General features: G+C 36.5%; 1 protein-coding gene across 2 annotated transcripts in view; it reads left to right on the forward strand.

Annotated features, from left to right (window-relative positions):
• The window catches only part of KCTD8 (potassium channel tetramerization domain containing 8), a 263345-nt gene that overhangs the window by 48172 nt on the left and 188617 nt on the right, over nt 1-26556 (forward strand). Inside the window, exon 2 of one of the 2 annotated variants that reach the window (XM_045987466.1) lies at nt 1305-1356. The exons of the other annotated variant lie outside the window; for it this stretch is intronic. Within the exon in view, the coding sequence (XP_045843422.1) occupies nt 1305-1333 (29 nt within the window). The 3' untranslated portion in view covers nt 1334-1356. The remainder of the gene's footprint in view (nt 1-1304; nt 1357-26556) is intronic. 2 annotated transcript variants of the gene reach the window in all.

Raw genomic sequence — 26556 nt, forward strand, 5'->3', positions numbered from 1 at the left:
AACTAGTGTACTTCAGGGTCTCTTTCCTTTGGTCATCCTGAGTTTAAAAAAAAAAAAAATCTTTCCAATCTTTTGCTCTTTTTCACTGTTCTTTTTTCAGTATTCTATGAAGACCACCATACTAGTTTCCTGTTACAGCTGTAACAAACAACCTCAAATTTAGTCGCTTTAAACAACGTACATCTCACAGTTCTGGAAGTCAGAAGTCTGAATAGATCTCACTGGGTGGTGTTGACAGGGCCGTGTTTTCTCCTGGAGGCTCTAGGGGACTGTCCGTTTCCTGCCTTTTCCAGCCTCCGGAAGCTGCCTGTATTCCTTGGTTCCGGGTTCCCTCCCATCTTCAAAACCAGCAAAGTAATAATATTGCAAATCAGTCTCTGTCTCTTTCCCTGTCTTTGCATCTCTGTCTCTTTGTCCAGTTCTCCAGCCACTTTCTTTTACTTATAAGATCCTTGTGATTTCACTGGGCCTGCCTTGATAAGGCTTGATTATCTACCCCCTCCCACCCCTCCATCAAGATTCTTAATCACATTTGCTCAATCTCTTTTGTGTGTAAGATAACATATTCACAGGTTCTGGGGATCAGAGGGTGAATTTTGCCAGAAGCATTATTCTGTCTACCACAACTACCTAGTTAGTCTTTCTGTGGGTATGGTAATACTGTTGATTGCATAGTGACATTTTTCACATTTAACAATGCTATAATTAGATTTCCAGACTGCTCTTTAAGCATTGATTGGGAGAAATCTAGTCCTTTAGGCAGATTTCTGTAATAGCTCCTCTTATTCCTTATGTGGTTATAACCTTATAGGTTAAAGTTATATTGAAGTTCAAGTACTTCTTTTACTTACCAACTAGAAATCACAAGATGAGGTCATATATTTCAAAGATTTCCATCTGTAGCAATGGGAATTTCTTTTCTAAAGTTTATCTTTTAAAGCTGCGAGTTTCAGTTACCTGGGGAATTCACTTGCACGGGATGTTAACTCAGTTACTTATTAATATAGCATATATATGAGTTTCTTAAATTTTGGCAAGTACTTTAATCTGACTCCTCATTTAGATGTACTCATGCTTTTCACTGTCCGCTTAGGTAAATTATACAGTAAATCTTCCTTTTTGAGGGTCTTCTAATGTGTTTGCAATGTGTTTGCATTGACTTGATGAGCTATGATAGGTACTGTTATTATAGGATACTGTTTTAAACAGCACAATTTAAGGGCAGAATAAGCATCTTTAACCCAGGAGTGACTTCTAGATGGCATGTAGGCAATATTTTATTGCATTATCTATTCATTTTATAGGTCCTGAACTCATGAATAAATTGCAATAGCAGGGAAGCATGATCATGCCAAGGTAAGAAAATTGGGAGAAAGGGTTCAGAAGAAAGAAAAGAAGTGTGTGTGTGTGTGTGTGTGTGTGTGTGTGTGTGTGTGTGTGTGCGCGCGCGTGCACAAATGCACACGTGCTTCAGACAAGCCCTTTGAATAAGTAAAAATCATCTACATGAAGTCTTAGGCAAATACCTTTACATCATGTTAGATAATTTTGCTAATTGAAAATATGGCTATAAAAATGATAACATTAATTTTAAATTGTATTTTGAGTGTCAAGATAGTGGTTTCTTTTTCATTCCATTATATACTTGAGGACTATTCTATCCAATTAAATACTCTGAAAATTTGTAATCTTAGGCCAAGGTCTGCCTACCAAGTTAATCAAAGAAGCAGATTTTCTAGGAATCCCTTTCATAGAAGGCTAATTTTCAAAGATATATGGCTCCATGCTGTCTTCTAGTAGATGTATTGCTTTTAGAAGTTGTACTAACTCTTCTGAGCCATTAAGCCAATGCATAATATTTTATGGATACTGTGTCTGAGAAATTATATTATAACTTGGGAACCTATTTATAATATCTATTCTTTCTTCACTAAAATAACTTGGGAGTTTTATGGGGTAACTCAGGGCTGGGGGCTGGAGAGATAATACTGATAGTATGAAGTAGCTAATGGAGGAATATGTCTTGCTTGCTTTCCGTATCCCAGTTAGTCACTATCATGTTGTAAGGTGTAAGCTGGTAGCCCCACTTTCCTGGTAAGAAAATTGGGTTTCAGACAGATGTTAAATTTGTTCCTGTAGATTAGCTTTTTAAAAAGAATAATATAAACAAGTATATATTCTTTTCTAAAAAGAATAATATAAACAAGAATAATATAAACAAGTATTCATGTCTACATGAATATCTACTCTCAAGTCTCTTTCTAAATTATTTACTTTAATTATCATGACATGATGCTTTGCTCTAAATATTCTAGATTTTATCCTATGTTCAAAGAATCAAAATTTTGTCTACAGTAACTCATGAATGTTAGCTTCCTAGGCTGTTGTAACGAAGTACCACAGGTTGGGTGGCTTAAAACAACAGAGATTTATTTTCTTAGATTTCTGGAGAAGTCCGAAATCAAGGTTCCTGTATAGGGCCATTCTCCGTCCGTGAGGCTCGTGAGTAGACTCTTTCCTTGCCTTTTCTGTCTGATTCTGGCTGTCAGCTCTTGGCTTTCCTTGGCTTGCAATGACAGCTCTTTAATCTCTTCCTCAGTCATCACATGACATTTCCTCGGTGTGTCTGTGTGTCTTCACATGACATTCTTCCTGTCTTCTTCTTCTTTCTCCTCTTCTTATAAGGATACCAGTCATATTAGAATAAAAGCGTATCCTACTCCACTATGACTTTGTCTTATCTAATTACATTGGTAACAACCCTGTTGCCAAATAAATTAATATTCTGGAGTCCTGGGGGTTAGAACTGCAATGTGTCTTATTCGGGGGACACAATTCAACCCATAACACCATGTGTACCACATTTGGAAAAGCGTTAGATTTTTGTAATTTGTGTGTTTTGACATTAGGTTCTCAGCTTCATATCCAAGGATGTCACAACTAATGATTATAGGAAAATAATTATTGTACTTTTTGTAAGTAAGTGTTTCTCCAAATTTCTTCCAAGAAATACTCCTTTTAGCATGCTCTAAGAAAAGTGGGATGCATTATCAAATAGTTGTGGGATATACTGAATATTATTCTACATTTTATTCACCCTTCTCTGAGACCTAGTGACCCTTAGGATGTTAAAGTGACTTGGAAGTCCTGTGTAAAGTCTGTTGAACTGACCCTAAGTTCCCTAAACATGTTTGATGTCAGAAACTATCATGTAACGCTGGTTACTTTCTATAGCCATCTTAGAAAATGCCACATTTGTGGATCACAACATATATGCTATGTCCCTTTTCATCATGAACATGGGCAGATGACTTAACCTTTGTATGCTTCGGTTTTCTCAGCAGTAAAATGAGAATAATAATTGTAGTTATATCATAAAAATTATTGAAACTATTAAATAGGATAAATCAGGCAAAGAGCATGACCTCGTGTTCAACCATGGAAAGAGTTCAATCAATACATGTTTATCATTATTGTGATTAGTATTCTATTTATTCAGTATTTGTCACTTGACAATAATCCTGCTGATATCCAGCAAACAAGAGGGCCGTGCTTAGAGCCTGAGCACAATTTCTATTTAATTTACAGAGCAAAGCGATCTTACCTTTTATTCTCAAAGCATTTAAGTATTTTACCTGTTTTATTGCAATGTCTCAGGAGATGTAAAGGGAAGAGGCTATATTAGAATTGGTGTAATATGTGTAGTAAAAGGGAATTGTGCAGCACATTTTAGAAAGAGATTTTTGGAGAATGATTAAAATTAAGGTTTCTCATTAAGAATAGTAGTCGTTTTATTGTGCTATTAATAAAATGATGCCCCAAGAGCAATTGAAATATACAAATAAGGCTGAAGGAGCTTGAAGTAAAAGCCCCAGAATCCTATGCTTTGGATTTGTGTGAGTTTTTCCTATTGTCTTTTATGTCAGGCATTCAGTTGACAGTTTTGTTTTTTTCTCTGTTTCTCAGGCACTTTATTCTATCATTTATTGTAACCACTTGCTGTTTTAAAATACACTACAAATTAGAAAACTGATAATGAGGATTATTCAGTTGTTTCTAAAATAGTAAGATTTGCTGAAAGCTTTTTTTTTCCCTCTGCAGACTTTTTTTTTTGGTTTGTTTTTAAAATGATTTATTTAATTGTAAGTTTATATAATTTAATGTCTAATAGTGGTTTTGTTTAACTGGCTTGCAAAGTTTTTGAAACTTCACATTAGGCTCTCATAGCATACCACATGTGATAATATTTTTTAATACAATTGTTAATATTTTATAACTGCTTTTTTAAAAATTTCAATTCCAGTGTAGTTAACATACAGTGTTATATTAGTTTCAGTTGTATAACATAGTGATGCAACAGTTCCATATACTACTCAGTTCTCATCAAGATATCCTACAGAATCTAGAGCATATTTTTCTACCTTGTTGAAATTGCTAGCTCAGTGACTTCTATCCAGTTGGTGAAATGTTCCTGTATGTCCCTTAAAATGATTATTTTTGTGGAAGCTAACGATAGCTCCCAAACTACCACTTCACCATTATTTATGTCTCTGAATGCCCCTCTTTCCCCATCAATTCCTCATAATTTCTCCTAATGAGTGCTGACCTGGCTACAACTATGCATTTTACAGCTAGACTACTCTAGTCAGAAGCTTGTCTTCCTGCCCATTAGGGGATGTGAACTGCTCTCCCTGTACCACTTTATACTAGATGATAGTCCTGTCTTGGAAGAGCTGCAGACAATCCTTGGGGTCCCCCTTGGATATATAAAAATCTCACTTTATTCTTTGTCAGTCATTTTACTTAGAAGAATCATAATGCTGCAAGGATGCTTAGAAATTTTCCATTCCGGTCTTTCTGATTCAAAAATCTTCCTACTAATTTCTCAACTGCTAACTATGTTAAACCCTATCTTGCTGTTTGTGTATAAGTCATTTGAGGGAATTTTGTTGTTGTTGTTAATGAAGAACTATAGTTAAATGTAACATGTATAGCAGGTATATATTATCCATTTTCACAGTGTTCATAGAACATAGAATGTACAGGCAGCACTAAAAATATGCTACAGATATTTCCTTTTTATTTAATACTTAGGGATCGTTTAGTGAGTCAAGGTTATAATTTTAACAACTACTTTATGATTATATTTAGGAGTATGGATTAATACTTAATAGACTGCCAAGTAAAATCACTAGTCTATGCTAGTACTTTACATACACTGTTTCATTTAATCTTTCATTGGCCATATTATTTTGGCCTGTATTGCAGATAATGAAACCAAGGCTCAAGGATTTAACTTGCCCTTCACAGTAGATAGATGATAGGGCTGGGATTTGATCTCAGAGTTGCCTGAAACCTCAGCGTGTGTGTTTCCTACTCTACTGTACTGCTTTTGATGATGTAAGGGTAAAAAAAAAAATCAGAGAAGAGGTGAGACCAGATTAACTTCTGAGTATGAGGACTCAGTAGGCTATGAGTAGGAGAACAACCCTTGTGCAGAGAGTGGCGTTTGGGAATGAAAATCAGCAAGTCAGAGACCTAGGGTTATTTATAGGACTTGAGGAGCATATTCTGATTGTAATGGTAGGGTTTGAGAGGAGAGAAATTTAGGCAGTGTTATCCGCAGTAACAGACTGGGAAGTTTAACCTTGTTTCGGTAGATGATGAAGAATTATTGAAGGATTTGATTCCAGGCTGATGGAATGTCTGATGAAGGTGTTGAATTAAAAAGAAAATAATGTGTTGACTGTATCAATTGAAAATTGAAAAGACAGTAATTGAAAAGACAGTTTTCAAAGCATTAAAATGAATAAGCAGTTTATTTAACAACTGAGATGAAAATGATGAGAATCTAGACTAGTTTAATAAATTAGGAGATTTTTTGAAGGCAGTATCTTTTGAACTTGTTTGGGATGAAGGAGATGAATGAGAGAGTGAAGATGCTGAAATTTATGTTTTAAATATTTGGAAGGATTGTGATAATATTGATTGAAGTAAGGACAATGCAAAGCAGTACTTATTTGAGGACTAAAAAAGTAATGCATTTAGAAAATTGTGGGATGATGGTTAGAATATGGAATGGATATGTCTAGTGGTATATATAAGACAATTGGAACTGAACTCAAGTGCTGGCTGAGGATTTAGGAGAAAAATTAGATAGTTATCTATATACATTTAACATTCAAGATTTGTGTTCTTATATTTATTTAGTTGTTATGCTTAATTCAAACATTTAAATACCCAACTTGAGCTCTTAAAATTAACCTGAGAACAGAAACATTTGTAAATACAATATGTAAATTTAAGAATAAAAATAATGTGACAAGAAGCACAGATGGGATCTCCTTCACTGGAATCACAATTTTTTTTTCAAAAGAAATATATATATTTGGTTAAAGCTGTCATTCCTTTGCATATTTATGCTCCTATATCCTTTTCTTAGATTTGATATTTTATAGATCATGTTTGACTTAAGAGCAGAGCCCTATCTTTCAATGCATAAAATTATGCTTTGAAGTTGAATGTCCTAGCTATATTTAACTCATGAAAGAAATCCATTATATACTCTGAGTACTTCACTGACTACCAAGAACTTGTCCCTTTTTTACCTAAACCTGAGAACTGATAGTCACTGTATATTCATCTCCTTATCCTTGGATGCTGTTCCAGTGTGGGAAGTAAAAGAGGTATTCAGGGTACTACGAAGAAAGCAGAAATGTCTCAGTCTGAAGGAGACATGAAACTTTTTTTATTAGCCAGAATTTTACAAAGAAATGAAAAATAGAGGTGTTGATCTCAAAGAAAGCAGGGCTACCAATACATCATGTCAGTCTTCTAGCATGGCCACCCCTTTCTTCTACTCTTGTCCAGTTCCCTCCAACCATACCTTGTTATGAAATGGCTCAGAAAATAAAGACATGCTTTGGGATGACAAAAACTGCCTTATTGCTTGTTCTCTGGAGGAAATACAGTAAGTCCTTCAAAATACTCATAGCTAGAGAGATGATTGTTTGACTGATCGCCACATTAACCTTGACCACCCTTAAGAAACTTCTCGTTTTTTTTCTTGGATTAGGCTAAAACCAGATAACACCTTCTTCTTGGTAAGTAGGGCTGTTAGAGTAGAGATCCTGAGAAGAAAACAGAGGAAAATAAGAATGACACTAAGTAGCCATGCCACTCCTTCTACTCTTCTATGGTTATAAAGACCTGACTGATCAGATCTTTGACTCTAAAGAAGAGCTCATTTTGCAAGTAATTTTGTTGTTTTAACCTAGGACCACGTATGGGTATTTTAAATCCTTTTTCTATTGTTTTGGTTAGATCAAAAGCTGGCATATTTGGTCATGAATACTAGATCTCAGGGGGTAGAAATCCAAATCTAAATTAAGAAGCCTCATGAAATTTAAAGTTAGAAAAATAAAATTGCAGTTAACCACTTTGAACTGTATTTTTTTGGAGGGGGGTGGTTTCAAAGCAGGTTTGTCCTAAGAAACCCAAAATATTTTACTTCAAATGTTGCTGAGTGAAGGTGAACTGTGATTATTATGAAACAAGAGAGGCATTTAGTGGCTGAAAGTCTGACCTAAATTTTTCTCAACATTTCAGGGAATGTTGAAAGTGTGATTGCTTGACAAGCTTCATTACTTTTATGTGACTTCAAACACGAAATTAAATGTAAAATGATAGAATGCTGAATGAGTGTGAGTTAAGAGATTTCTTGAAATGCAAAACATGAGGATTTTATAAATTAGATACCCAATTTCTGCCTCTCATTATTCCCCTGGGTGTATGTCAAACTGGCCAGCTCTTGAGGTCATTCAGCTTATTTCCTCTTCTGGATTCTATCTCAGGCCGGAGGCAAAATTCAGATCATACTCAAGGACACGCTGATGTTCTAGGAGAAACTCTATACAGGGTTTATACAATTAGTGTCCCATTAAAGAATGATCTATAGACTATAATACATAAAGATGAAATGTCATACTTATTTGTCCTCTTGGCAATGTCAGGCTCATGTAGATCTTGTTTGTGTCACTAGGCAAAATTTTCTCATTGGTAATTTAAAAAATTTTGTACTTATGACCTTTATAAAGAGAGAGAAGAGCAAGACATGAAATGTAGTGTAATGAGAACACAGCAAGGAATTTAATGTCTGGATTTAAGGACAGTTGACTATTAGGAGAAAAAATTAACTTTCTATTTTTTGGCCTTCTAAGGAAAAAATCTTCAATATATGACTTTTTGGAGATGACCATTTCTTTTCAAAATGTAGATATCTTGTATTAAAATGGACATGACGTCTTTTTTTTTTTTTAAAGATTTTATTTATTTATTTGACAGATAGAGATCACAACTAGGCAGAGAGGCAGGCAGAGAGAGGAGGAAGCAGGCTCCCCGCTGAGCAGAGAGCCCGATGTGGGGCTCGATCCCAGGACCTGGGATCATGACCTGAGCCAAAGGCAGAGGCTTTAACCCACTGAGCCACCCAGGCGCCCCATGACGTCTTTTTTAATGTCAGCGCCAATAAAATGATTTCTGTTTTAGAGATTAATCCATTGAATCATGACATTCTATGAAGACATTGGAACTGTGAGATGAGGGTGGGTCTTAGTTGTGTAGGGACTGAATCCAGTGCAATATCAGGGGCAGGCAGCTTTCCTAAAAGAAGAATACTAAATAAGTTGTGAATACAAAACTAGGTACAAAAGTGAATCTTTCACATGAGAAGATAAGTTACAACAATTTGCACATTAAAAAAAAAAGGTGAAAAATAGCAAAAGCATTTCAAAATCAATAAAAATGACATACTTCTACAAAGGTTACTTCTTTCACTACATTTTATGGCTACATGCTCGTAGTGTCTATTATGGGCAATCTCATATATTGAGATTCTCATCCCAAGTATCTCAGAATGAAGATAGGGCCTTTATGAGGTAATTAAGTTAAATGAGGCCTTTGGGGGGGTAGACCCTAATCCAATCTGACTGGTCTCCTTACAAGAAGAAGATGAAGGACACACAAAGGGACACAAGGGATGAATCCTCACAAAGGAAGACAATGTGAGGACACAGTGAGGACAGTGAGGACATACATCCCAAAGCATGTCTTTATTCTCTGAGCCATTCTCATAACAAGGTTTGGTTGGAGGGAACTGGACAAGAGTAGAAGAAAGGGGTGGCCATGCTTGCCAAGGAGAGAGGCCTGAGGAGAAAACAAATCTGCTGACACCTTGAGTTTAGACATCTAGCCCCCAGAACTGTGAGAAAATATATTTGTGTTGTTTAAGCCCCCCAGTCTGTGATATTTTGTAATGGTAGCCCTAGCAAACAAAGGCAGTGCCTCTACATTTTTTTTTATTAAAATGATTTTGCAATATTTTTATAGAGAAAAAAACAGAAAGAGAATTTAACTTTTCTTCTGGTATGATTGATTGAGATATATTTTTTTCATTATTGGTTTGCATAAACCATGTGACTTTCCATATAGATGTACTGAGTTTATGACTAGCAAACAGGGTAATTGTGATAAATTCTGTTTTGTTCAACTCCAACCCCCCCCTCATGCATTCATAATTATATATGCTGCATTGTTGAGTGTGTTGACAGGAGATGTCTTGGGTTTGAACCATGTTGACGAATTTCCCTTTTTCAATTATACATTGAAATGTTTGATAAATGAGGGAAAAATCCCACAAATTAGCTTTTAGCACCATTCATTTCCAATCTTATTTCTCTGTTACTGACCACATACTTTTAGTGCTGGGAGCCAAAGGACACATTTACATCATGGTAGAATCTTCAGTCTCTGCCTTTGTGTTGCAGAGCTGAATAAGTTGTCCCAGTGAACAGTAGGTGTGTTCTTGGAAGCCATTTGTACACTGGGATGGCTAATAGAATGGAAGGTATTTAAAATCATTTCAATATATCTGACTCCATGTATTCCTAATGCAATTTCCCCTTGGCCGGATTCCTGAAGTGCTCGCAAACACTAGTGCCAGCGGATGCAAGGGGAGGTGTGACAGAAATCACCATGGGAAAAGACAGCAATTATAATCAATTTCAGTTGAAATATCTTTTGCAAGTTTTATGAAAATTTAAATGGAAATACCATTGCTAGGGCCCCTCCTCAGGCCTAGCAAGGAGCCTTGAAGCTTAAGCTTTATTCCCTACACGGTAAGTTGGCTTCTGAGACTCTAGAGGTTTGCCTAAATTCACACAGCGATTAATGGGGACACTGCCCTAGGTCTATTTCTCTATGCGGTTTCCTTTTTCTCTTTATTTTTCAAAGCATGGATTTATGCATTTTTGTTCTTGCTACTATATTTAAATGTCATATGACAATTAATTTCAATTAAATAGCAATTAAATACTGATATTCTGTTGAAGACTCTAATGCCAAGAGGAAATAAGGTCTTGGAATATTTGCATTAATAGATTATTATTTACATTATTCCATTGAGCTAAAGCCTGTGCTTAAAAGAGAAAAAAAAAAAAGCATTTGAAGTTGAAAGGCTTAAATCCAGAGATACCAAAATGAAAAATCAAACGGCAGCATAATTAAAATCTAAAAAGTTAAAAAAAAATGTAACTGAGTCGTTCCTTATTCTGTTGTGGATCTCTGGCCACCTATCTTTTTGCTGTATATGTAGTCATTCAAATACCAGGTTTACCTTTGTGGATTCAATTTTTGCTCTAGAGTATAGATTTTCATTCTAAAATTGGGGATTTTTTAAAAGTGTAGAAGCTTGAAATAACTGAGGGAATCTTTGTTGGACTGCTTTATGTTTCATCATTTATTTCTGTTTGTAGAACTTCATGGCCCCTTGTATAAACTTATTTGGGGAGAGCCGTGTTACTCTTGGCAATGTAAAAAAAAAAAAAATAGAATTTTCTGTTTCCGGATGGAGTGGTGCAGGCAAGGCAATAAGAAGAGATTCCTAAATAGAATAGTGATTGCTGCCACATATTTGGGATTTAGTATTCATCCTCTTTCCAGGATGAAACATCCTGCATATATTAACTCATTTAATCTTTAGAACGACTCTGAGCATTATTTCCAGTTCCATTTATAAGTGAGGAGACCAAGGCTCAAAGATGTAAAGTAACTCAGGAAAAGGTGACTTAAACCCAGATATTTCTACTTCACAGTCCATGTGATCGACCGTCAGCTTATCTGGCTGTTTTCTCTTTGAGAGTGAGTCAGTGACAGCTGCAAGAAGATGCACGCCATCTCAACACACTGAAAACAAGTAAGGATGAAAAAGAACACCAGTCATTCCAGAGAATTCTAAAGCATTCATGCTTCTTAGATGGTGACTAGAGGAAAAGTACTGGAAGTAGGAGCTGTAGTCTTGTTTGAAAGCACTCATCACCATGAACTTATTGCGTTTACACGTCATACCAAACTGTACCTTAAGAAACTTATGATCAAAACAAAATCATGAAATTTGCCCATTGAACTAAAATAAGATAGCCATATAGTGAGTTCCCATGAGACTGGTTGAGCTGGCAGAACTGAAGGTGCTAAAAGAATTGCATTTGATTTTTTTTTTTCCCCTCCTCCAGCGTGAGCATGGTAACAGCCTGCTAGAAGAGATGGAAACTAGGAGACAGGAATACAAATCTGACCTGACATCACTATCTGATTGAAGCAGTGAGAAAGTAGATGAAACGCTAAGCTTTAAAATATTTTTAAGGGCCTTATGTCTGATTCAGACATTCAGCAGTTGTTACCTGGCAGACGATACGGGACATTATTTTGAGATTTGAAGAAACGGTATAGAAACTTATTATCAGGAATTAAATATGATTGAGAAAATTTAATCCTGTCTTCTTCTAGGAATAGAATAATGCAGATTTATTTGCATAGAAACAGGCAATTAAAATACCCATCACCCACTTTGAAATATACCATGGTGGGGAGAGTTGGTAGTAATAGTAAATTGTCTAGTTTCTAACTAGTGAGATCTCTTTTTATCACAGAAAAAAATGCTGGATGAAAGGATGATAGAGTGAATTAGAGAACATCTAAAAATGTGATGAGCTGGATAATCTACAAGGAATATATTTATTTCCAAACCATTTAGTGTATGTGTTCTGTAAAAGATTTATTCCATTCACAGCTGGAGGGAGATAAACATACTCCCACTTACATTTGGGCCTTTTTCTTCTGTAGTGTGATTAATGCTCTCCAACCTTAGATCCTTATTAGGACTTGATTTCTTTCTTTTTTTTTTTTTTTAATTTTGTGAGGGAACATGGATATTTAATAGAATATGTCCTACCAATTTTGCTTTCTCCTCAAGTCCCCAAGCCATGCACTCAATGCTTTGTTGGTTGTCCTTTATCCTGCTGGGGGACCTTCCCTTGTGAACTGTACTAGCACTTTCTATCCTTTAAAAATGGCCATTGATCTCTTCTTATCTTGAACCTCTGCCCCCCGGGGCCACTCTTCCCTCTCTTTTTCTGTCCCCATTCCCTTCGGCGCCCTCTGCAGTCTGCTTACATCCCCATCTGTCCCGTTTCCTTTGGGTCTTTCACCTCTACTTGCATCTAAACTAAACTTTCCACATCTCAACAAGAATTTTTTACTTTCAGGATTACTTCGGAGTGGTCTCTCTTCACTGATGTTTCTCTTCTTCCCTTCGCTCGTAAATTTCAGTTGTCTGAATTCTCTCACTAGTCAATTATTTTTTACTCCTCCCCAGTCTGACTTCTGCCTTTTCACTATTTTATTGAAAGTGTTCTCATGTGATGGATATATGGAATGACCTGTAATGTTTGGCAAGCTTTAATCAGCTCCCCTTCCTCACCTGAAACTCTGTCTCTTGGCTTCTGTCACATGATCCTGTCTTGGTTACCTCCATTATGTCCAGACGTGCTAGTTCCTTTACCTTCTTCTCTGTACCAAACGGGTGAAGGCATTCTGGCAGACTTTGTCATAGAATCTGTTTTCTCATTTGTCCTTTCTCCATCCCGTGGAGTCCACATGAACTGGCCCCGGCTTCCTTTCTGACCTCAACTCGTACTTCTCTTCTTTGGCATCAGTATGCTCCCGTCATTCTGGCCTTCCTTTAGTTCCGAGAACCACATGCGTTCTTTTCTCCACCTGTGATTACAAAGCGTGGATCTGGCCCTTCACATGCTTGGCTCTTTTCTTCAAGTATCAGTTGAAGTGATTACCTTATACACAGCAGGTCTGCTGTCTGGCTGGCCAGTGAAACCAGCTATTAAATGAGTTTGTACTAGATGTCCTTTAGAGTTTTTTCTGGATCTTTAATTCTGTGATGGGCCTAAATGACTCAAGATGATAGAGTTAAAAGACTGCCCTAAGCAGAATACCTTCAAGTACCCCCTTATCAACTCTGTGTCCACAATAGCTAGAATATAGTTGATGTACAGTGGATGGATATATCAGTTGTCACTGTGTGATTTAGGATTATGTCTCTTCTCTCTGTCTTTATCTTTGATGTTTATGCTTCAGTTTTGCTCCCCTCCCCCTGTTCTTGTGAGAAATGACACAGAGAATCGAATCCTTTCAGGACCAAAGGTAGCAAGTGTTAAAGAGGACACATTAACAGAGATATCCTGGCACCATTTCTTGCATTCTTGATTTAATGGACTTCAGTAGTTGACTTTTTTTTTTAATTAATTTATTTTTTCAGCGTAACAGTATTCATTGTTTTTGCACAACACCCAGTGCTCCATGCAAAATGTGCCCTCCCTATTACCCACCACCTGTTCCCCCAACCTCCCACCCCTGACCCTTCAAAACCCTCAGGTTGTTTTTCAGAGTCCATAGTCTCTTATGGTTCGCCTCCCCTTCCAATTTTTTTTTTAAATAAACATAAAATGTATTTTTAATCCCCAGGGGTACAGGTCTGTGAATCGCCAGGTTTACACACTTCACAGCACTCACAATAGCACATACCCTACCCAATGTCCATAACCCCCTCCCCCTCTCCCAACCCCACCTCCCCCCAGCAACCCCCAGTTTGTTTTGTGAGATTAAGAGTCATTTATGGTTTGTCTCCCTCCCAATCCCATCTTGTTTCATTTATTCTTCTCCTATCCCCCTAACCCCCCATGTTGCTTCTCCATGTCCTCATATCAGGGAGATCATATGATAGTTGTCTTTCTCCTATTGACTTATTTCACTAAGCATGATGCCCTCTAGTTCCATCCACGTCGTAGCAAATGGCATTTCATTTCTTTTGATGGCTGCATAGTATTCCATTGTATATATATATACCACATCTTCTTTATCCATTCATCTGTTGATGGACATCTAGGTTCTTTCCATAGTTTGGCTATTGTAGACATTGCTGCTATAAATATTCAGGTACACGTGCCCCTTCGGATCACTATGTTTCTATCTTTAGGGTAAATACCCAGTACTGCAATTGCTGGGTCATAGTGTAGTTCTATTTTCAACATTTTGAGGAACCTCCATGCTGTTTTCCAGAGTGGTTGCACCAGCTTGCATTCCCACCAACAGTGTAGGAGGGTTCCCCTTTCTCCGCATCCTCGCCAGCATCTGTCATTTCCTGACTTGTTAATTTTAGCCATTCTGACTGGTGTGAGGTGATATCTCATTGTGGTTTTGATTTGTATTTCCCTGATGTCGAGTGACGTGGAGCACTTTTTCATGTGTCTGTTGGCCATCTGGATGTCTTCTTTGCAGAAATGTCTGTTCATGTCCTCTGCCCATTTCTTGATTGGACTGTTTGTTCTTTGGGTGTTGAGTTTGCTAAGTTCCTTATAGATTTTGGATACTAGCCCTTTATCTGATATGTCGTTTGCAAATATCTTCTCCCATTCTGTCAGTTGTCTTTTGGTTTTGTTAACTGTTTCCTTTGCTGTGCAAAAGCTTTTGATCTTGATGAAATCCCAATAGTTCATTTTTGCCCTTGCTTCCCTTGCCTTTGCCGTTGTTCCTAGGAAGATGTTGCTGCGGCTGAGGTCGAAGAGGTTGCTGCCTGCGTTCTCCTCAAGGATTTTGATGGATTCCTTTCTCACATTGAGGTCCTTCTAGTTGACTTTTTAAACTTATTTCCAAGGAATAAACTTCAGGGAAGTAGGAAAATAAGTAAAAGTCTTTGATCTCTAAGGGCATAGAACTGTATAAATTTGCCATTTACCTGACAAACATCGTTTTAAAGATTTTCTTATGACTCCTATAAAATGAAACACATTCAGAGGTTCAGCCTCTGAACCCATGAATAAATGTTTCAGTTTTCTATCAATGATTTTACTATAGAAACATGGCTGTAAAATGAGTCCTTTGTATTAAAACAATACATCTAAACAAGGAAATTGTGACTTTTTAAAATGTAGATTTAACTCTAATTTGTTATGCTATAGCTGCTTTTAACCACAAACAAATTAATTCCATTTGTGAGATACTATAATTGCAATAAATTGTACTTTAAAGGACAGTTCAAAATTCTCATAATGTGTTCTCACATAGTAAGAACATTTTCCACTGTATTTTAGTTTTAACACATTAGTAATACTAAATCCCAACTTCTTTCTTCTAAAGAATGATTTAGTTCTTTTTGTAAGAAAAAGATACAAGCCCATTGTTAGAAAAAATAGATAAGCCATACAGAAACATTCAAGAATAATAATAAAAAAGTTAATCAAATGTAACCATCCAGAAAATACTATTACTAATATTATGCTTATGACATTCTAATCATCCCTTTATGTAAGACTTGACTTCTTAATTTAATCTTGAGCCATGAACATCAACTCCTACTTACCAACTGATTATTGTTCTCTGTGTATATGTATACATATGTTTATGTCTATATGTGTGGGTGGGTGTGTATACCCTAAACAGACACACATACATTTTTATCTTTATATATATGAATGTACATAGATTTATGTGCACATATTATTAATGTATATATTTAAATAGAGAAAGGGGCTTACTATTTGCTACTAATAGCTAAGGTACTTATAAATAAGTAAAAATGGTTTTACTAAATGAAGTGTGATCTATAAAAGAGGCTACCGTTTGTTAATGTTTCTGTAGTCCTCATTTTTATAGAAATTCATTCATGTTTGGCATGATGTGTTTATTTTATGTCAAATTAATCAAAATTCATAATCTAGCAAATAGAACCTGAGAAATGACAGCTTAACAAAATTAAGGGGTTATTTTGTATTCATGTGAAAGGCTAGATGGAGGCAGCCTGGGAACTTTATTGAGGCCGGATTGTGTCCCCAGAAATCAAACTCCTCTGCTCTTTCTCAGCCTCTCTCTTGAGGGTGTGATACTTCTCATAATTGCAAATGGGCTGCCAGAGGTCAGCCACCTGGTTTGCATTTCAGGCTGTAGGTAAGGGAAAGACAAAGGGCACAATGGGACATGCCATCTAAGTTGGTTTCTTTCTTTTGAGGAGCTTTCTTAAAATTCCTTCCAGCAGTTTACATTTCCATTTTATGGGGTTGAAGTGTGTCATGAGGCCATTCCTGGCTGCTAAGGAAGGTGATTCTTTTAGTAAAGAAGTGGAGAAAAGATGCTGAGCATTGCAAGTTGTGGACTCTGCCACTGATGTTTTCCTAATAGGTTAGGCAAAGACTGGCTTGATGTTTTCTTTCTTTCTTTCTTTTTTTTTCCTTAGACATTAACCAAATCATTCTTGTGTTTGTTTCGTCAGAGGTTTCATGTCGTAAAGTAGATCCATGAAAAAATTGCTGAAGTTGGAGTGGAAGGTTGGGGGAACAGGTGGTGGGTAATAGGGAGGGCACGTTTTGCATGGAGCACTGGGTGTTGTGCAAAAACAATGAATACTGTTATGCTGAAAAAATAAATAAAATGGAAAAAAAAAAGTAAAAAAAAAATTGCTGAAGTTGCTTTAGATTTTTGTGACCCGATTTTGAGGATAAACAAAATTGCAAGTATCTGTTTTAATTGGAAGAATTTAAAAATTCCTTCCTTGAAGTTCTTGAGACAGACACTGTAGTTGAATCACACAACACCCCTTCACCTCTTCCTTCTTTCATTTCTGTCTTTTTTGTGAAGTCTGGAGAGCTGAACACTTCCTTCCCCCACGTTTCTTGCTGGTAAGGTTGGAAAGTTCACAGGGTTTGGCTACTGGACATAGCAGAAATTCTGCTAGGAGTGTGTCTAAGATGCTTTACTTTTTCATTAAAAAGGGAAAACCAGGGGGAGACATTACCCCTTTCTCTTCATTCTTGCCCTGAGTACACTATGGTGCCTGAAACCTGAACATCCATGTTGAGAACACAGAGGACCATGCATGAAGGAAAAAACCTAGATAATCACAGTTTTAAGTCCTAATGTTGTTGAATCACTGGGCCAAGGTCTTTGTCAGAACCCTGCCTTGTTAATGTGAACAAATTATTGTCACTCTAAGTTTTTCCATTATTGTCAGGTAAACTCTTGCCCAATTAACACTTTATCTGTTTCTTCACTGAATCAAACTAAGGTTTTTGTTTTTCTTTTTGAGCCTTTGGCCTGGTTTAGTGTTGTAATCAAAAGCAGGGAACGCTTCATCTTTTAGACCACACATGTAATCCAAAACCACGTGTGCTCACTTACCTGCTTTGAGCTCTGTGGTTTTATGTGGTCAGGCAGACATAAGTTTGGAGTCAGAATTTGATTTTGAGGAATTAAATTTAAAATAAGAACACTAGTGACTACATCATGTTTGTTTTTTTTTTGTTTTTTGTTTTTGCCACATTAAAGGAGATAATGTGGGAATACACATTGCCGAAACATTGACTTTCTCCTGGAGGACTTTCAAATGACCAAAGGATTCCATTTTGCGGAGATTCAGTTTCCTTTGAGACATACTATGATATTTATGTTGGGATCATGGAATTTGGAAGCTCAAAGAAGACAAGAACTCAAATCCCACTTGTATCAATTACGAGCTTGGGCTACTTACTTGATCTTTCTGACTGTTTGTTTGCCTGTATTGAAAGGCACAGTAGCACTTATCCTCAACTAAATGAAATGATTCATGTGAAAACATCTAGTCTTTGACATGCTGTGGGGAAACTAGTAGATGCTGTTTGTTCTTCTGATTCATTTGAGTTTTATACTCACAGTTACATTTTAGAGTGAATGTCCCATATTATGAAATAAATATTCCTTTTGATACTTTCTAATGACTTAAGAGAAAGTGAAATAGTAACAATAAACAAGCATACAGAAGGGTTGGGAAATATTATGTTTACTTGAACTCTGTATTCTCATTGGCTGAAACCATAGTACATCGGTGATAAAATTCAAAGTAATTAGCTGTACATATAATTAATGCAGGATTACTAAACACCACTTACTTTTATATTAATAATTCATATTAAAGTATCCTATGAATTAATAATTCATAGGATACTTTAATATTCTGATAGTTACCATCAAGAAACTCCATTGTTCTTGCACAGTAGATTTTTTAAAATACTCATTTAAATTTTAAAAATTTGAGTTTAATATTTATCATAATGGGTAGATAGGCCCTTTTTCCCTTTTCAAAGTGACTTTTAGTAGCTGTTGTTTTGAATACATAATATGTTTACTAACATTATTGATGTAATTTTGATCTTCTAATTTTTTGATTACCTATCTTTAACCCCACTGGTGTATGAATAACTATAATACAGTTTCAGGGAAAATTTTCGATAGTAATTTTCTAAGGAACATAGTATTTGCAAAACCAAATCTGTGTTCTCCGTTTAATTTTCATTATAACTTTAGGAAAATAACATAACCTTTGTCTCTGTCCCTATCAAGTCTCTTTTACTGAAACCTGATCCTACTTTTGAAGAGCCAGCAAAGCTACTTTGCTGTTATAATGCTCCTAAAAATACTGTGTTTATCTAAGGCCACAGAATTGTGCTCACTACAATCAATGCTTGACTATGGAAAGAGTACAACTCTGCTATTGTCACAATATTGCATCTTTCCCCACATTTTGTGGCCTGTTTCCAGCAGGAATGGGGATTCAGTGTCAGCACTTTTCCCCACTATGACTTCGCGCTGATCAGTATTCTTGCTTTGTAGGCTGGGAAGAAAGTGCTCCTCTGTCCTTATCTGTTCTGACAATTTGATATATTTAGGTTTATCTCATGAATATCATTTGATGTTATTTTTGGCCTTTGGTAAAAATAGATGTTTTTCAGCTGTACAGAGCTATAGTTTATAATAAACTTTATATTGCAATGTTCAAGGAAGAAATTATGATGAATCGAGACCATTCTCTGCCTGTAAGCCAAATCTCACCATTTTTACTTCTCATTTAGCCTGGAGGGGAAGTTGTATCCTCCATTTGGGATTATTTCACCTGGCTATTCTTAGCTCCAGAAGTTTGTCATCATCAGCATGATTAAAAATACTTACCAAGCATTTTTTTTTTTTTTTTCTATGGTTCTTTATCTGAGTGAATCAACCTTGAACTTTTGGATGGTCATGAGTATTGGCAGGGAAAACCAAGGTAGTTTGGAGCAATTCAAAGTCTTCTCCAAGCACACCCAAACCATTTAACTAAGGTTGACTTTGATGTTATAGGTAATCTGACACAATGGTAGTTGAAACTATGTAATGGTAATTAAAATACCAACCCACAAGCTCACTTTGTGTGTGTGTGTGTGTGTGTGTGTGTGTGTGTGTGTGTGTTTTAGTACTTGGAAGACATGGTCCACAAATATGTTATTTAAAATATATTGAATGCCTTATTTTTGCAGAAGGCTGTGCATATTATTATGGGAGACTACTATAATATTTCTGGTATAGGAGGGCGTCACATAATAAACTCACTCAAAGGACTAACTATCTCTCCTTCCACAAACCTTAATATCTTTTCTCAACACAGCCTAAAATGAGGAAGAATCTTATATTAAGCTTTAGGGACAGCAAAAACCTATAGGTCCAATGCTATGAGTTAATGGAATGAACATGCCTGTAAATAGTATCTGTGTGGGTTGGGGTAAGGCAAAGAGCTGCTTGACCAAAAATTTGTCTCCAACCTGTCTCCAAAAGTTTCTGAAATTTTCACAATTGACAAGACTGTAAGTGCTTCTTTTCAGCTTGTATGGAAGTTTGGCATAGGCCTTTAGATTGAGACTATGCTAGTTGGCTTTAAGGTCCATGCTCAGGGTTTGGAAGACTGATTTGCTGAATGCCATCTCTGTGTCATTTCCATTAGACTTGAACTCGTGTGAGATCATGTGGATTAATCATCATATGATGTCTGATATTGTCTAACAGTACTACAAACATAGTATGCCATTTGTATTGATTCTGAAAATCTGAACATATTTCTATGATTTAAAAAGTTTTAAGGGGTGCCTGGGTGGTGCAGTGGTTTAAGTGCTGACTCTTGGTTTCTGCTCAGGTCAAGCCCTCCATGGGGCTTCTGCTCAGCATGAAGTTACTTGAGTTTCTCTCCTTCTTCCTCTACCCCTCCCCACTGCTGCTTGTGCTCTTTCTCTCTCTCTCTCAAATAAATAAATAAATCTTAAAAAAATGGGTAAAAATTTTAGCGGTAATAGAGTGAAAAACCTCAGAAATTTATATATTGAAATAAAAGTGCATGTTAGTGTTAAGTGTAAAATGCTACAATGAGGACTAATTGTGAATATTCCTATTTTACTAAGGAAAATATTCATCAAAAATTTAGAAATACGTTGAAATCTAATGGATCTATTAAGGGTGACTATACTAAATAGCCTTGGAAGAACTTATATTCTTTTTGAACCCACTAACATATTTTATATAATGTTAATAATAAATGGCAGAATATAGTTATCTGACTTCACAATTTTAATTTTTAAGAATTAAGTGAAATTTTTGCATTGAAAGTCTTCACATCTTTTAAACAAGAATGACAAAGACTATCAACTTTGCACTTTCACAAATTCACAAGCACAGAAACCTTCAAAATCATACATGAGATTTGTGAAGAATCCTCTTCAATACAGACAATGTAGGAACTATAAATATATAGTATATATGAAGATGTTACAGAAAATTAATGTACACCCTAAATATCTTTTTTTTTTAACTGCAAAATGAGCATGTACTATTGCAGATGTGAAATTGGGTGACCACAGGAGCAATATGACAACTAACTCTCTATGCTGAGAAATTGTCTGTCCCGCACTAATAATGTTGATCTTTTAAAATTTGACCATCAAAAATTTTAATAATAAAATTATATTAACCATTAAATTGTTCAATAAAATCTCAGCATTATTCTTGTACCTCATAGTTTCATTATATAATTAAAATATCCACTTTGGCCTCAACTTTGGCAGAATACTGATTTTAACATGTGTTCATTCAGCATTTGATTTGTAATATGTAACTGATCTACTTTTTTTTAATTTTAATTTTTTTATTTCTTATTTTTTATAAACATATAATGTATTTTTTTTTAAAGATTTTATTTATTTATGTGACAGAGAGAGAGATCACAAGTAGGCAGAGAGGCAGGCAGAGAGAGAGGAGGAAGCAGGCTCCCTGCGGAGCAGAGAGCCAGATGCCAGGCTCGATCCCAGGACCCTGAGATCATGACCTGAGCCGAAGGCAGTGGCTTAATCCACTGAGCCACCCAGGCACCCCATATAATGTATTTTTATCCCCAGGGGTACAGCTCTGTGAATCGCCAGGTTTACACACTTCACAGCACTCACCATAGCACATACCCTCCCCAATGTCCATAACCTCCCTCCCCTTCTCCCAACACCACCTCCCCCAGCAAACCCCAGTTTGTTTTGTGCGATTAAGAGTCACTTATGGTTTGTCTCCCTCCCAATCCCATCTTGTTTCATTTATTCTTCTCCTATCCCCCTAATCCCCCATGTTGCATCTCCATATCCTCATATCAGGGACTTTTATCTTGTGTGGATAGGTATGTTTAACTGAGTTGTAGAAGTGAGCCAGAAGACTAGAACCCAGTGTACCTTAATTTGATAATGCTGTTGCTGAACATTAAGAGAAAGAAAGTTCTGTGAGGAAAGTTCAGGATGGTGTGCATGAGTGTCCCATGATAGCACAATAATAGGGAAAAGGTGAGCTTTATTTACTTTACAGATTGTCTAAATTGTCAACGATTATTGATAAAGTATTTATTTATATATATGATTATTGATAAAGTATATATTTAAGTATGATGCTTTAGGAAACAAAACAGTATATGCTAGGAAACGTGCTATTTACCAGCAAATTTGTTCTTTTATCAGACAACGCTAAATTTAGCATTGATGTACAAGAGAAATATGAAATATTTTAATAGGTTTTATTTAATTGCAAAGGAAATGCCTAGTATATCAGTGAATTACAAAGTGAGCTAATAAAAGTTTTAGACTTTGAGCATACTTTTAAAATACAAATCAGGTTCTGTGTAATTGCTAGATTATTGTATGTATAATGGTCTTGCAGTAGAATTGATTAAAAATTAGCAATATAAAAATTAATGTAATTTTACGTAGCAACAATACACGATTCCATTACCTAGATTAATATGGTGTTTCAGTCAAATTAAAAAGCTGATATCCTTTGCAATTGTGCTCTCTCATGGAGGATATTTTACAATAAAATACGAGGAACAGGGGATTTTAATTCTTAACCAGTTTATCCATTGTGATGTGTCATTACTCTTTTCTCCCTGGCATGCATGTAAACACGCATACAGACAGATGCAGAAGACAGACAGACCCTCTGGCCCACATACACACTGGTTTTTACTCTACTCTATTTTAGTTTTCTTGGACTAATCACATGGCCAACATAGGATTTGTCAAAGACCTCTTATGTACAGTAATAATCAGTCCTCATAGGGAAAAATCCTAATAGTAGGTCACAGGAGTTTATCAGCTGGTAAGCTCTATTCCCAAGGTGTGTTCATTTCAGATTAGGAATAGTGATAAACAACTTCATTTTATTTGGTCTTTTTTTCCCCCTCATTTACATTGTACTATCAAAGAGTAGGTGACTTTTACATTTGCATGGAGTATTATTTTGGTCATTTATACCAGCTGCTGAATGCTCCCCAAAAACATGTCCATCTCCTAAACCTGGAGACCTGAAAATACGTAATTTGAAAGGGACTTTGTGTATGTTGAATTAAGGATATTGAGATAGGAAGGTTCTCTGGGTTCTCTGGGTGGGTGCAACGTAATCACAAGATCTTACAAGAGGCAAAAGGTTTGGAGTCAGAGAAAGAGATTGGAAGATACTATGCTGCTGGCTTTGCAGATAGAAGAAAGAGGTCAGAAGCTAAGGAATGAGGAATGTGGGCAGCCTCTCGAAGTTAGAGAAGGCAAGCAATTGGATTCTTCCCTACAGACTAGAAAAAAAACCAGCCCTGCGGACACTTTAATTTTAGCTTACTAAGACTGATTTTGAACTTTTGACTTCCACAGCTGTAAGATAATACACTTGTGTTGTTTTAAGCCACCAAGTGGGAGGTAATTTGTAGCCAGAGGAAATTTTTAACAGCAATCAGTAGGAAATTAATGCATACAAGATATTTATATGACTATTTCTTTGTGATTGCCTTATTAATAAAATATAATCATTATATTGTTCATTGAAGTAATTGATAATTAATTAAAAATATTTTTAATCAAGAAAATGTGAAGGTTATATTAATTTTGTGTTCATTCACTGATCTATATGCATGTACACACACACACACACACACACACACACACACACACATACACACAGCTGGGGTGGGAAGAGACGTGGGACTGCCCAGAGACTGGAAGCTGTCTGTCCACAAACTACCATGCTCTGGGGTGAAATCTCAAAGAATTCTAAACTTCAGTCTGGCCTCCAGGTTGTTAAGACTGTCTATTTGTCAACATGCAAGGCTAAAGCATATTTTTTTGTTTTTGTTTTTGTTTTGCTTTTTATTAACATATAATGTGTTATTTGTTTCAGGGGTACAAGTCTGTGAATTATCAGTCTTACACAATTCACAGCACTCCCCATAGCACATAGAGCATATTTTATTTAATAGTACGTTAGCTTGATTTATACATTTCAAATATTTAAACATACAGTATGTAGACTTCTTTTATATTTTTACTCTGGGTCCTGCAAATATTAGTGTCAGATCTTCAAGATCATTTTCTGCTGTTTCTCACTTACTCTGGGTGCTCCAGAAATAACTAGTCAAGCACGGATTTCTCAATCTTCCATCCTGCTTGATACTTTTGTGTGTCTTACCTCCTCTGCCAAGAGTGCCCCTTCTTACTCTTTCACCTAGGAACCTGAGTTTCTCTCCTTCAAGACCGAGATCAAAAGTTCTCTCCAACCTTCTCTGGTCACAATTAACCATTTACCTATTGGTGATCCCTTTGCTTCTTTTTGTACTGTTAGAACACTTATATCCCTAACATGAATGTGAACTTCTTGGTGGAAGGAACATTTTATTCACATCTGTATTCCCATTGCCTTGTTTACAGCCAGTATTAGTGAGAGAGAGTGAGAGTGAGAGAGAGAGAAAGAGCATACATCGTTTCTTATATACGTTGATAGTGTGAAATAAAAATCACTTAGTTTCTTTTTGTTCCTGTTGGTCCCAGCTGACAGCACACATCCACACTAGATGCTTAGGTATTTAGACTAAGAAGAATAAGCTTTATAAATGAAGACCCCATAGGCCCAAAGTGCATGCCTCTCTTGTGAAAGTGTGTTGAGAGCATGACTATATCTTGAACCTGAAGTGGGAATAGGGGCCCTATTGCCTTTTCCCCAAATCTCAGCCTCAGGACTCTTTGTAGGGAGAAGCTCTGAAAATATTTACAATCTAGCTTTATGGAGCATGCTCGTCTTCATGCACTCATGAACAGATGGGCCAGAGAACTCCACATAACACTAGAGGAAGGCTCCAGTATTGGCTCAGGAATGAAGGATTCAGGTCTGATCCTGTGTGCCTTCTGCATGGGTTGGAGAAGGGTGAAGAAATCTGGGTGAAGGGTGAAGAAATCCTCTGATACGTCATCAGGCAGTGTGTGAGGGGTTGTGGGCAGTGTACTTAAATCTCCTTTCTGAGGAGCAATAATCGTTACCTGTGGCAGCAGTCTTTCTAAAAACATAATCATATAATCTCTCCAATCACATAATCACTCCTTTTTGAGGTGGGGGTTAGGATGACAGAGAAGAAAAAGAGTGAGTAAGAAGTGGAGGTAAAAAGATGCGAAATATTCACTCTAATACTTCCTGAATGATGAAGACAAAAGATGTTCCATCATGTACAGAAAGGAGAAACTTGGGATTAAGTATAATCTTCTAATGGTAGGAAACCAATATGATTTTGCTGTGTGGTTTATGGGCTGTAATGACTGAGAAATCATGCATGAGGGCCATCCTTTGTTCTGCCCTCCCAGTAGGCTCGCCACCCTGTTCTGTGCACCAAAAACCTCATCTTTTTTTTGTTTTTTTAGATTTTGTTTATTTATTTGACAGACAGAGATCACAAGTAGGCAGAGAGGCAGGCAGAGAGAGAGAGAGAGGGGGAAGCAGGCTCCCTGCTGAGCTGGGAGTCTGATGTAGGGCTTGATCCCAGGACCCTGAGATCATGACCTGAGCTGAAGGCAGAGGCTTTAACCCACTGAGCCACCAGGCGCCGCCAGAAAGCTCATCTTGATGAATTGTTTCAAACACTCTCTTCCCTTTTGGCTGTCAGTTGGGTTAAGTGATAGGAGGTTTCCTGTAGACAGCTGCAATGCCAGTATGCTCAGGAGAACGTGGGATCTAGACATGCATGTCCTGGAATTATTAGACTTTGGCTACCCTTGAAGCCCATGGAGTTTTTGAAATCACCTACTGGAAACTCAGGAATGCAGAGAAAATTCTCACAGTGTTCTTCCAATTCCTTTATATTGCAGTTCTTTCCTGATGCATTGACTACTATCCATGACTGTCCCCAGCCTCCCCATATTTTCTTATTTCACTTCAAATGCTTCCTTCACTTATAAAGTTCTTCTTGATTTCTGTCTTTATCACTTTTTTATAGAATAGTCTGGCTTTTTTTTCCTGCTCCAGACATCACCACCACCTCCTGGACTTCTGTGTTTCCTGTTTCTCACCTCATCTCCCAGTATACTCCTCTCTGTTCCGTGGCCCATTGGTTCTGTCCATCTCCACTGACCATGTTGTCTGTCTCCTTCATTGTCTCATATTCTGATTACATGGAAATAGCTTATGTAATGTTTAATTCTCCAATTTTGAAATGTAAAAGAAAATGTAAAAGAAAAACAATTCAGGCTAGTGAATGAGATAATCCTGTTAAGTTATAAGGAAGTTGTTGATTTTACTGAATATACTATAATCTTAGTGGGACTCCATAATGTTTACCAAGCCAGGTTTTCCTTGAACAAAGACTATATCTAGAGGGTAAGTTAGGCATAAAATTGTTTAGACCATTAGCATTTCAGGTCACAAATTCCTGACTTAGTGCACTAGATGGTATATTCATGAGCAGAAAGAGTATACCATTTCTTTATCTTGTAAGTCATATGGGGACTATGTTTCATTTATTTGTTTTTTCTTTGAAAGTTCCTT

The sequence above is a fragment of the Meles meles genome, chromosome 2 (assembly GCF_922984935.1).
Source record: "Meles meles chromosome 2, mMelMel3.1 paternal haplotype, whole genome shotgun sequence".
In the NCBI taxonomy this organism is placed as follows: Eukaryota; Metazoa; Chordata; class Mammalia; order Carnivora; family Mustelidae; genus Meles; species Meles meles.